At 41.6% G+C, this 13,463-nt stretch overlaps 1 protein-coding gene across 1 annotated transcript in view; it reads right to left on the minus strand.

Annotated features, from left to right (window-relative positions):
* The window catches only part of clcn2c (chloride channel 2c), a 158,002-nt gene that overhangs the window by 63,944 nt on the left and 80,595 nt on the right, over positions 1-13,463 (minus strand). Inside the window, exons 4-6 of the mRNA XM_036562790.1 lie at positions 11,086-11,214; positions 5,723-5,856; positions 3,241-3,318 (exon numbers count right to left, since the gene is read on the minus strand). Of these exons, the coding sequence (XP_036418683.1) occupies positions 3,241-3,318; positions 5,723-5,856; positions 11,086-11,214 (341 nt within the window). The remainder of the gene's footprint in view (positions 1-3,240; positions 3,319-5,722; positions 5,857-11,085; positions 11,215-13,463) is intronic.

Raw genomic sequence — 13,463 nt, forward strand, 5'->3', positions numbered from 1 at the left:
AGGAAAGAGAAAGAGTGATGAGTACACACACACACACACACACACACACATATACACACACACACACACACATATACACACACACACACACACACACACACACACACATATACACACACACACACACACACACACACACATACAGCAGACAGGTTTCCATCTTAAGCATTTTAAGCAAAAAACCTTTCAAACATTTTAAATGTTGGTAAGGAAATTGCAATTATTGTTAATAATTTACAAATACAGACAAAATTTACTTCATTTGACACTTTAAAGGGCTGCATGATAAACAGTACTTATGTCGTAATTGTGATACAATTTTCCAAGCTAATCATATCGTTAAGGACTGTGATAACAGAACGCATCTACTTCTATTACATGCAAAGCACCAGAGTGACATAATTAAACTGGAGGAAATGTAGCGTCAGGAATTGCACCTAATATCTGAGCAGGGATGTCACCTCCTATGCAGGGAGTCAAACCCTGCAGTTGTAGTGACTTAAAGACCCTCCCACCTCATTAAAAAGACTGATTTTTAATTGGTCAACTCCACTTGGATAGCAAGATCTAACAGTAATCATTGAACCCTTTTCACATTTCCGGGTTCTCACTTCCCTCAGCTTCTGTTAGTAGGTAACTTAATTTCTGGTCGAACCAAAACAAATGGCACTGTCCAGCTTTAAGGTGTTTTACTGTATTCCTCAGTGCCACAACTCCAAACATAACAGGCAAACCTGGGATTTCGTACATTTCTGACCAAGCACGTGGATCCAATACGAAGGATAGAGGGGCCTAATTCTACAGTAAAAGCAGCCGTGACTTTGCTGAGAGCGATAAGACTCCTTCGGGTTGATTCAGGATCAGAGGTGTTGCTGTACCCTGCTGTTTGGAGTAACTTTCAAAAGCCCAACCTTTGAGAATTTACACGACTGCTACTGAATAGTGATGGACAAACTGGTGTTGTGCCAAATTACTCCACGGCAGAATCTGACTCCCCTCCGCCTCCTCGTCACCGCCCCCTGCCCCCCAGCTTGGCTGCAAGGATCGAATGTGAGGCATAATCTATCGGCCTTACTATGGAACAAGAGGAGGGGCCCGGGAGGCGATGTTGGAGACTCGTGCAGTGCCTTCATGCCTCTCGTGGCTGTCGTCTTCCTCCCACTGTCGCTTGCGGCCCTTGGCGTGTGCAGACCTGCCTTCCCGCCGGCTGTCATCGGGGCCCGTAGTCGACTAAAATCGCAAATTAGTTACCAACGAATTGCTGATTAGTTGGTGACGTTGTCGCGTGACGTTTTTGGCGCTGACTGCTTTCGCTTACTGGAGTGAAGTGAACAACAGCACAATGGCAACACCTTCACTACCAAAAACTTCCAAAATGTGGCAGCATTTCACTCTTAACTCGGCCAAAAAGGTTGTGCACTGCGAAGCTGTTTGCGAAGCCGACCTTGGCTGGCATGCCAGCGCAGCAGTTACGCTGGAGCACCTGAAGAGGAGGCACGTTGGCTCTCTGGACGATGAAGACTAGTCTCAGTAAGTTAGTTTGCTAGTTAGCTAGCCAGTCAGCAAGGGACAACTGCTGTAGTTCTGTACTATTTTACTGCCACTTCCTTGATTTTAAACTTTGACAAAAAAATGGATATCAAAACTTCTATCTTCACTGTTTTCACTGTTAGTTAAGACCAAAACAACTTCGAACTAGATTTAAAAGCTGACAGTGAAATAAGATCCATTGAGTAACTGTGCGATTCATAATCTGAATAGTTGATTAGTCGCTTTGGTAACCGACAGATTATTCGACTATGAAAACAGTTGTTAGTCGCAGCCCTAATGTGTATGTCGCAAATGAGGCTGAATCTATTATGGTCCAATTTACTAAAATACACTAACGGAGGATGTGCCAGAGACGCAGTACTAGGCCAGCGTCCAAGCCTCATGGGCCAGGGGAAGCAGCATTAGCCCACGCAGCTGATACCAAACCGCAAGCACCAGGCCGAGAGTCCCACTGCAATACCACCAGGCCAAACACGAGGCATGGGTACGGAGATGGAAACGAGCTGCTGGCAGCAAAACTCACAAACAATTCTTAAGGCGTTCTTATATTTATCAACTGTGAAATTCAAGTAAAGTGAATGGAAGCCTTGAGAGCATATACATAAACATACACCGTACACACAGACATACACACCATATACATAAACATATATACACCATAAACATAAACACACATACACCACACACACAAACACACACTCAGGCGCACTCGAGAAAAAGCCGAGAGAAGCAGAGAAAAGGCGACTCCGCAACGCTGCAGTGACTAAATCAGCATTCCACTCCACACAGCAAACCAACGAAAAAATAAATAATAAAAAAAGTGTGGGGGTGAGAGAGAGAGAGAGAGAGAGAGAGAGAGAGAGAGAGAGAGAGAGAGAGAATACAGTAAGAACACGAGTCTCAAAAAGAGAGATGGAGAACTGAGTCACAGAATGAGAAGCATGAGGAGAAAGAAAAGAGAGAAAGGACAGAGTGAAGAAAGAAAAGAGAAGCTGAGAGAGGAAGAGAGTGCAAAAGAGTGAGAAAAGAAAGAAAACAGAGAAGGAAGAGAGGGAGAAAGAAGGAAGAAAAAAAAGAGGCAAGAAAAGAGAGAAAGATTGAGAGAAGAAAGAAAAGAGAAAAAAGGGGAGGGAGAGAGAGAGAGAGAGAGAGAGAGAGAGAGAGAGAGAGAGAGAGAGAAGACACAAAGAATGGAGTGAAGAAAGAAAAGAGAAACAAAGAAAAAAGAGACAGGAAGAGAGACTGAAAGAGTGAGAAAAAGAAAACAGAAGGAAGAGAGAGGCAAAAAAGGAGAGAGAGAATGAGAGAAGTAACATGAAGAGAAAAGAGAGAGTAATGAAAAGAGAAACAGAGGAAAGAAATGACAGAAAGAGAGATAAAGAGAAGGAGAAAAGAAATGAGAGAGAGAGAGAGGGAACGTAGGCACTGTTCTCGTTCTCTTCGCTCCGTCTCTCTCTGTGGTCACTGCACTCGTTTCTGCTGATTCTAGTACGGTTCTCTGGATTTTCCACACAAACTCAGGAAACATCTCACATCAGTACACAGACAGATCTTCGACCACCACCTCTGACCAACACAGCCTCCGCTTCACTTACTGATCATCATCCTCGTTACGTTTACAAACACAGTCAGATTTTTACTTTTCTGTAAACACAGATTAAATAAATTAAATAAAAAGTGTTTAATTACCTCGTAAATTCCCCCGAAGAGAGACATAAACTTACTCAGCAGGGCAGCACACAGACTCGCGATGTGTACAAACGGACCCTGGAGACAAAACACAAACACATTCACCACTTAATAACGTAATTCATACGCTTAACGTTTCAGTGTTTCTAATAAAGTGGCCATATAGTGGAAGCACAAGGTAGGTGTTTCTAATAAAGTGGCCTATTAATGGAAGTACAAGGTGGGTGTTTCTAATAAAGTGGCCAGTGAGTGAAAGCACAAGGTGGGTGTTTCCAATAAAGTGGCCAATTAATGGAAGTACAAGGTGGGTGTTTCTAATAAAGTGGCCAGTGAGTGAAAGCACAAGGCAGGTGTTTCTAATAAAGTGTCCAGTGAGTGAAAGCACAAGGCAGGTGTTTCTAATAAAGTGGCCAGTGGGTGGAAGCACAAGGTGGGTGTTTCTAATAAAGTGGCCAGTGGGTAGAAGCACAAGGTGGGTGTTTCTAATAAAGTGGCCAGTGAGGAGAAGTAACTAATATAGCATGTGTTAAAATATACAAATATGGATTAAATACAAATATCATTATTAGAACACATATGTATTCCTCTAACCATAATGAAATAAAAAACATTCCTACTGACGGAAAAGGAAGCAGGCAGAAATGTATTATTGATTACAGTGATACATTTACTGAGAAGGAAAAAAAAACATTTTCACTTTGATATATTTCTGATAGATGCCTGAAGCAGTGGGGAGAAAGAGACGCTTCACAGCCTTCTTTAATGTCTCTCCATCTCTGAGCGAGCGAGAGTGTGTATGTGTGTGTGTGAGAGAGAACCTCATGCATAAATGCAGTATGTTGTACAGTATAAGGGGGGGGGTGAAATCATACATAAATTTAGTGTGCTGGTAAAAGGTTCAGTGCAATGCAACTGTGTGTGTGAGTTGAAGCACAAGGTAGGTGTTTCTAATAAAGTGGCCAGTGAGTGGAAGCACAAGGTAGGTGTTTCTAATAAAGTGGCCAGTGAGTGGAAGCACAAGGTAGGTGTTTCTAATAAAGTGGCCACTAAGTCAAAGCACAAGGTAGGTGTTTCTAATAAAGTGGCCAGTGAGTGGAAGCACAAGGTAGGTGTTTCTAATAAAGTGGCCAGTGAGTGGAAGCACAAGGTAGGTGTTTCTAATAAAGTGGCCAGTGAGTGGATGCACAAGGTAGGTGTTTCTAATAAAGTGGCCAGTGAGTGGATGCACAAGGTAGGTGTTTCTAATAAAGTGGCCAGTGAGTGGAAGCACAAGGTAGGTGTTCCGAATAAAGTGGCCAGTGAGTGGAAACACAAGGTAGGTGTTTCTAATAAAGTGGCCAGTGAGTGGATGCACAGGGTAGGTGTTTCTAATAAAGTGGCCAGTGAGTGGATGCACAAGGTAGGTGTTTCTAATAAAGTGGCCATTGAGTGGAAGCACAAGGTAGGTGTTTCTAATAAAGTGGCCAGTGAGTGGATGCACAAGGTAGGTGTTTCTAATAAAGTGGTCATTGAGTGGAAGCACAAGGTAGGTGTTTCTAATAAAGTGGCCATTGAGTGGAAGCACAAGGTAGGTGTTTCTAATAAAGTGGCCAGTGAGTGGAAGCACAAGGTAGGTGTTTCTAATAAAGTGGCCAGTGAGTGGAAGCACAAGGTAGGTGTTTCTAATAAAGTGGCCAGTGAGTGGAAGTACAAGTGTACAGCACAGTGGTTGTGTGTGTGTGTGTGTGTGTGTGTGTGTGTGGATTAGTGTGCTGCACAGTATAAAGTTCAGTAACGCTGCTTTGGTGTGTGTTATTTAGAGATCTGCATAGGTTTATTATTAGTGAATAGTTATCACAATATTGGCCTTTGCAATAATGATATTACAGAAGACTGTAATATTTAAATGAGCCCTCTTGCCCATCGTGCTGTTTACAGTGTACTGTGATGATACTATAAATAAAGAATTTCCACTAAACCCACTAACACCATGACAGACCCTGGCTTTTGGACTACACGCTGTTAACAATGTGGGTGGTCCTTTTCTTTGGCCCGAAGAACACAACGTCCGATATTTTCATAAACAACCGGAAAGGTTGACTCGTTAGACTGCAAAACACGTTTCCACCGCGCATCAGTCCATTTCAGTTAAGCCCAGAGAAGTCGGCGGCATTTCTGGATGCTGTTAATATGTGGCTTCAGCTGTGCATAGTACAGTCTTAACTTGCATTGTGGATGCAGCGACGAACAGCGTTTACTGACAGCGATTTGTCAAAGTATTCCTTTTATACCCAAGCGTGATCACATCACTTCTTTTAATATGTGTCATCAGCAACATGAGTCGAACTGCAGATATTGTTTTTCAGAACCATAACACCACTAATTCAAGTACTTTGCTCATACTGTACACAATATGTGTGTGTTTGTGTATATATGTGTGTATGTGTGTATGTATGTATGTATGTATGTATGTGTGTGTGTGTGTGTGTGTGTGTGTGTGTACCTCTTTGCCTAAAGGCATCCCGCTTCCCAAGGCACAGGTGAGGCCAATGACTTTGGCCACAAAGGTTTTTAATGTGAGATACTCCTTCAATACGACTCCTCTCAGAATAGTCTTCATCTCTGGAATACCAGAACCTGAGAGAGAGAGAGAGAGAGAGAGAGAGAGAGAGAGAGAGAGAGAGAGAGAGAGAGAGAGGGGTCATGACTATAGGCTTGCTACGCATTTCAAATTTATTATATTAAGTATAATATAATATAAATATATTATTTAATATATTTATTTAATTATCCTGATTCTCATAATTTCATTATCGTTATTATTTCATCATCATTATCACCGTCATTAACTCTATAACTGCTATTAGTTCCGCAGAGTATGTTCAGCTTGAGAGAGAGAGAGAGAGAGAGAGAGAGAGAGAGAGAGAGAGTGAGTTTAGAAAGAGTAAGAGACTTGATTAGAGACTAAGTTAAGAGAGAGAGAGAGAAAAGAAAGGGAAAGAAACTGAGACCCAGAGTGTTAGAGATAGACAGCGAGAAAGAGACAGAGACAGGAACAGAGAGAGAGACAGACAGCTCAAGACATAGCGGTAGAAAGACGGAGAGAGAGAGAGAGAGAGAGAGAGAGAGAGAGAGAGAGAGAGAGAGAGAGAGACGGTTAGAAAGAGTAATAGAGTCGATCAGAGACAGAGTTAGAGCGAAAGAGAGAAAGTCAAAAGAGATAAAGGTAGAGAATTAGAAAGAAGAATTAGAGAGAGAGAGAGAAAGATAAATAGAGAAAAAGAAAGAAGAGCGAGAGAAAGAGAGGAAGAGAGAAAGAGAGGAAGACAGGGAGAGAGAGGGAGAAAAAAACAGAAAAGAGAAAGAGGGGGAGAAAGAAAAAGGAGAGAGACAGGAGAGAGAGAAAGAGAAAAAGAGAGAAAGGGAGGGAGAGGGGGAGAGAGGGAGAAAGAAAAATAGAGAAACAGATAAAGGAGAGACAGTGAGATAGAGGGGGAGGCGAGAGAGGGAGAAAGTAAAAAAGAGACAGGAGAGAGAGAGAAATGGAAAAGAGAAACAGAGAAAGAGAGAGAGACAGAGAGAGAGAGTGAGAGAGAGAGAGAGAGAGGGGCAGAGAGAGCTGTAACAGCTACACTGTGTGAGTAACGTATGAGTCTTTATGTGACTGCAGATGAATCAGAGCCCACTTTTAAGCGAGAAGCTCAGTTTACAGTATAAAGAGTTATTCTGGTCTGTTTCACTCTGAGCTGTTCTTCACTCAGGTCTCAATATTGTGTCATCAGGCCCTTCACGGCTCTGACATCCCGTCCCCTATCATTACATCATCTGATCCTGCTTTGATGACGAGCCCAGATTTAAGGCATAAATGAGGGAGGAAACACCCCTAGTGGTGGAGCGGTGGTGTTACACTCAGAGCTCAAAATTAGTGTCCCAGGCAGCAGTTATGCCCTGAAAAAACCTTATAAGCAAAAAATATCTGCTTTATAGTCATATATTTATACTACTTGTTTGCAGCAACAGACAACAGACAGTAAACCTAATAAATTCAGTTATTATTATATTTTTATAGTTTCAAACAACCTTTATCGCCTGTTTGAGCACTGAACAGACAGACCTGTATATCAGTCATGAGACATGACTACGGCTGAAAGAACAATAGGCTCTTATTTTTGTAGCATTTTTGCAGATTTCGAGTCAGGCTGTTGACGGGAATATGACAAAAGCTACAGTGAGAAACATCAGTAAGTGACGCATGTTATGATTCAGAGTGATTCGTTATTCACTCTTTGAAATAAACTCCTCACTCTCAATCTTTCAAACACCAATAAAGAAACACAGTAAATGCTACACCAGTGTTCAACACTGAAATGGCAACAACAACAAGAGTCCTCAGCAAAACACAGCAGTGTGTATTAGTGTTAGTTTTGTGGCCAGTACTGATTTTAAGGGGATAAAGACTCTGATAACCTACAGGCTTGTAACTCTCTCAGAACTGTCTCATTACAATCTGATCTGCTCCTTTGACAATAAACTGGACTGTGACCTCAGGCTGCAACTCACTACACGAGAGGTGAGGGAATCAGTGTGTTTTGTACCTTTTGGACATCACATTATCTTTACTAGAACTCAAGCACAACACTACAGTTGATAATAATCCAATAACTGCAGAAAATCAGGTTTTGTCAGTAATCTGACCAACGTGTTTACATGCTCTTGAGTAATCAGATAATGGGGAAACTCTGGGTCTACATGAGTCAGGCAGTAATCAGATTTCTGCTTCACAACCAGCCAATAAACTCACAGAAAACGACGTGACGTAACGTAAAACTCGAACTTCAAGCTGCAGCTTTTTTTAAAAAACATGGCGCCGCTTTCCCTGAAAAGTATGAACATACATCATCTGGAAGATGAAGAATATTTAAATCCTTTATTTATTCAAGTGTCGCTCCAAAAGTGTTTTGCTGTGTCTCGCGGCAACGCTGCTCACTTAATACTGGCAATGCCGTCTATTTCGCTCAGACTGTATGAAATATGAAAGAAATCAGAGTAAGCGTTCACATGTGCTGAGAAATCAGATTTCTTCGAATTCAGAGTGTACTATAAACATGACCATTTGAATAATCAGACTGTAGAAATTCAATTCTGATCAGATTATTGAGTACATGTAAACACACTCAGTTTAAGGATTGTTTACCGATTATGCATATGGTACATTTTTCATAAACAAATTTACATAGGATTCTAATTTACTCATCCTGAATTCTCAGGTTTCAAGTTTTCATCAGCTGGACATTGGCGAGCTGTATATAAATATGAAGAAATGTTAGATGTGTCCAGGACGATGACCAAAGCTGAAGAAGACTCTAAAATGACTGAGAAAACTGTAGAAGTTACAGTAGAATTAATATCCAGAATTCATTTGACTGGGCTTATTCAAGTTTTGTGTACGACTGTAGATGCTCAACAAACTTTCTGGTTGCTCACAAACCAGCTAGGATAAAAGAGGACTTTGAGGTCCCCCAGAAAGGTCTAGGGTTCCAAAAATAACCACCAAGTTTTTCTAGAACCCCTTAAAGGTGCTTAATTGCATCACACTACCTGCATTTGCTTGCATACCAGTATAATGGAAATGACTAATAACAGCACTTCATGGTGCAGGTTATGCCATGATACTGACTGACCAGAAGTTGGGCCTTCCATATACAGCTGCGTTTACACTACAACCACTTGACTCATCTCCGTTTAACTAATTATGTTTTAACACCAATTGGCTGCACCAGTGACGATTTCGGAGAGTAATACTAAAAAGAGTGAACACTTTGCCATCAGCTACTTTGTGTTTTCTGTTTATAACTGAAATCACTCTGAACAGATCTGGTGATTTAACTGAATTGTAATTCAATACGTTTAACACACTACACACATACAGTGACGTCCTTGCTGAACAAATGGTTTATCACAACTGCCTAGAAAAGCATGAATCCATTCTAGCTAATTAGGGTTACATAAAATCCATTACAAATATGCTTTTAAGCATTGTTTAACCTCTCTACACCAATGCCAGGCCTAGACAGCGGCCAATACGTGGAACAATGTGTTCCCATGCTGAAACCCTCTTCAAAGAGCCGGCAGACAGCTGCCATTGTGATGCTGTTGCCCACTTTACCGCCTTTTCATCCATTGTTCAGTAACTACAACTACCAAAATTGAATTGCATGAAGTTCAGGCTTTTAAAAAGCCACAACTGAAGAGGTTCTAATTGATTATGGAGTAGTGAGTACAGAGCTGTCGCCATGCTGGATGCATTTTCTTTTCTTTTGCAAATTGTCATTAACATTTAGGTGCTAACTGATCTATACATGCTCCACCCACAAATGTGTTGGCAGGTTGGATGAGCATTATGGTATGAAAAAATTTTGCAGTCGTCACTGAGTGTGTTTACATGCACTCACTAATCCAATCATAATCAGATTTCTGCAGTTATCTGATTATTCAAGTGGTCATGTAAACAGCACAGTAAGGTCTAGAAGTCCAATTGAGAAATCCGATGAAGAGAGCTGGATTTTAGCTCAGTAATCAGATTTCTGAGTGCATATGAACTCTTACTCTGATTTCTTTCGTTTCTCTTAGCGCATGTGCGGAACAGACTGGAAATAAGCGAGCAGCGTTCCCACGAGACGCAGCAAAACACTTTTGGAGTGATGTTGAAACCAAATACATTCTTGACGAAATGAGGGATTTAAATATTCTGCATCTTCTAGATGATGTATGTTCATATTTTCTGGTAAAGTGGGTCGATGTTTTAAAAAAAAGCCACAGCATGAAGTTTGAGTTTCATGTTACGTTAAAGTCACGTCTTCTTCTGTGAGTTTATTGGCTGGTTCCAAAGCGTGGACAACTGAAAGGTCAGGAAAGGGCAAAAAAAATAACTGCGCGGCTTGTATTATTGTTAACTGTCTGAAAACATTTGTATTTCCTTTTTATTGTTATGTCAATTAATTTTTCCACTGATTTTTCCGACAGCATGCCATCACAGGCCCACTACCGACCACTGGCCCCCCTCAGTAAGGGTCCAAGGACCACCAAGGAGTGCTTCGTGGCCCAGGTGAGATCCCTGACCCAGTGGTTGAGAAAGTCTGTTTTGGAGAAGCTCACTGATAGAGGATGGGTGGCGCAGATAGAAGAAGGGGACAATCAGAGCCATTAAAAAAGCCCTCAGCGTCTAAGCGTTGGCCCTATCATCAGGAGATCGCGAGTTCGATCCCTGGTGGTGCTACAGCCGTCCGTAGCCGGAAGTCCAAGAGAGCACAACTGGCCTCGCTCTCTCTGGGTGGGTAGGATGGCCCCCCCTTCTCCCCCCATCACTCAGCGTGATGCTAGTCAGCGCAGGCGTCTGCTAGCTGACGTAACAGATCTGGCGGTTGGCGCTTTCCTCCGAGCGCGTTCAGCTGTCCAGTGACGTTGCGTGAGCGGCAGTTCGAAAAGATGTGGTGGCTGGTTTCACAGGTCTCGGAGGAAGCCTGTGTAGCCTTCACCCTCCTAGCATTGGTAGTATCTTGTGACTGGAGTCTTAACTAGCGGGTGGAATTGGACACGACTAAACTGGGGAGAAAATTGGGTAAAAAATTAACAAAAAAATAATAATAAAAAAAAACCCTCAGAAAAACTAAGCATGACAGTGCCACACGCACCACAGAACACACTCGATTTCAGCTTTCACTGAGCCCCTCAACCTATAAAAAGTGATCCTTAATTAACAGCTCTTTTACAAAACACTGATGAATCTGTAGACTGATAAATCATTGCATATTATTGTATATAATTATATATATGACACACACACACACACACATGTATATTTCTTACCAGCAGCCTGCGGTGCTACTATGTGCGTAAAACCTGCTGAGAAGCTGATGAGGACTACTGGATAGGTGACCCAGGCCAGATACTGCAGCACCACATTACTGTCCAAACCTCCATACATCCACTTCTGGGCTAAAGAGAGAGAGGGGGAGGGGAAGGGAGAGAGAGAGAGAGAGAGAGAGAGAGAGTGAAAACACACATACAGCTAAAATGGAAGGTCAATAGCATTAGATGGCACTCCTGAGACACACAAAGAGACATATCCATCTAAAAGTGTGTGTATATGAGTGTATGAATATGACAGCATTCCTGTTGGTATACAGAGATGCTCTGATAGTCATTGTTACAGCTGTATAATAACGCAACAGTCCATGAAAGGCTATGCACTACAGTGATTTTACCACAGGTTAAGTAGGTTAAGTAATCCACTGTTACTTGTGATAAAAACACTGTAACGCATGGCCTCAAGTGGCTTATTGCTTTTATAAAATCACAGACAAAATACACTATTTTTCGATTAATAATTTGTTACTAATAATTACAACTGAGATAAACAATCATTCCCCCAAGAAATGTAGCTCCTTTAGTGTACACCGATGAGGCATAACATTCTGACCACCTCCTTGTTTCTACACTCATTGTCCATTTTATCAGCTCCACTTACTATATAGGTGCACTTTGTAGTTCTACAGTTACAGACTGTAGTCCATCTGTTTCTCTGATACTTTGTTAGCCCCCTTTTACCCTGTTCTTCAGTGGTCAGGACCCCCATGGACCCTCACAGAGCAGGTACTATTTGGGTGGTGGATCATTCTCAGCACTGCAGTGACACTGACGTGGTGGTGGTGTGTTAGTGTGTGTTGTGCTGGTCTGAGTGGATCAGACACAGCAGTGCTGCTGGAGCAACAAAAATGCTTATTTCCATTAGTGCCTCTATGTGATCTCGACTAATATGAGCTCTTCCAGAAGTGCCCCCCACAAAAATGGCCTTTTGAAACACCTCAGCCCCGCCCTCGCCAAAGTATGAGCATGCCACTGCCTCTCTGCACCTTCTGCATGTAAAACTGCTCTCTACGTTCATCACGTTCACATACGCACACAGAGTGACGCTCCAGTAACTATTTCTGGAAGCAAATTAGGAAGCATGACTGATGCATGTGCACGTCTCACACATACGTACACACCATTATCCACACTCTCACTTACAGTAATCTGACGACTCTGCTGTGAGCAGCTAAAGACTTCAAGCCACGCTGGATTTAAACACAAGAACACAGACCTAGATTCACTTTCATATTCCACCATTTTAATACTTGGACTCTCTTCAAGACAAAAATCATCAAATCAAACAAGTCTCTGTGCCCCTCATTCATAGGCTACAGCTTTCTGTGGATTATTGCTACCAATCTCATATCTCAAAACCAGTAACTTTAAGGTACGGTAATATACTGATAGTTTATTCCTAATAATTTTACAGCCAATTTATCATGAGATCAGGTTTTTTAATGATTAAGCGATTATATTCTGTGCAACGGCTCAGAAAAGGATAAGAAACATGTAGTCTAGTACGACAACTAGTAAATATATTTTATGAGATATAATAGTGTCCAAAAGCTAACTGCACTGTAGCACAGTGAACGCCTCGTCCCATACATCTCTCCGTCCATTCACCTGTGTGATTCCCCATCCAACCATCTCATCCATAAGTATGATTTCCCCATCTATAGATCCATCAATTTGATTCCCCATCCATTCATTCATCAGCATGATTCCCATTCATTTATTCATCAGCATGATTCCCCATTCATTTATTCATCAGCATGATTCCCCATTCATTTATTCATCAGCATGATTCCCCATTCATTCATCCATCAGCTTGATTCCTCATTCATTCATCCATCAGCATGATTCCTCATTCATTCATTCATTCATTAGCATGATTCTACATTCATTCATTCATCCATCCATCAGCATGATTCCCAATTCATTTATTCATCAGCATGATTCCCTATCCATTCATCTGTCAGCATGATTCCTCATTCATTCATTCATCAGCATGATTCCCCATTCATTCATTCATCAGCATGATTCCCCATTCATTTATTCATCAGCATGATTCCCTATTCATTTATTCATCAGCATGATTCCCTATCCATTCATCTGTCAGCATGATTCCTCATTCATTCATTCATTCATCAGCATGATTCCCTATTCATTTATTCATCAGCATGATTCCCTATCCATTCATCCATCAGCATGATTCCTCATCCATTCATCCATCAGCTTGATTCCTCATTCATTCATCCATCAGCATGATTCCTCATTCATTCATTCATTCATTCATTAGCATGATTCTACATTCATTCATTCATTCATTCATC

The sequence above is a fragment of the Colossoma macropomum genome, unplaced genomic scaffold (assembly GCF_904425465.1).
Source record: "Colossoma macropomum unplaced genomic scaffold, Colossoma_macropomum, whole genome shotgun sequence".
Lineage (NCBI taxonomy): Eukaryota > Metazoa > Chordata > Actinopteri > Characiformes > Serrasalmidae > Colossoma > Colossoma macropomum.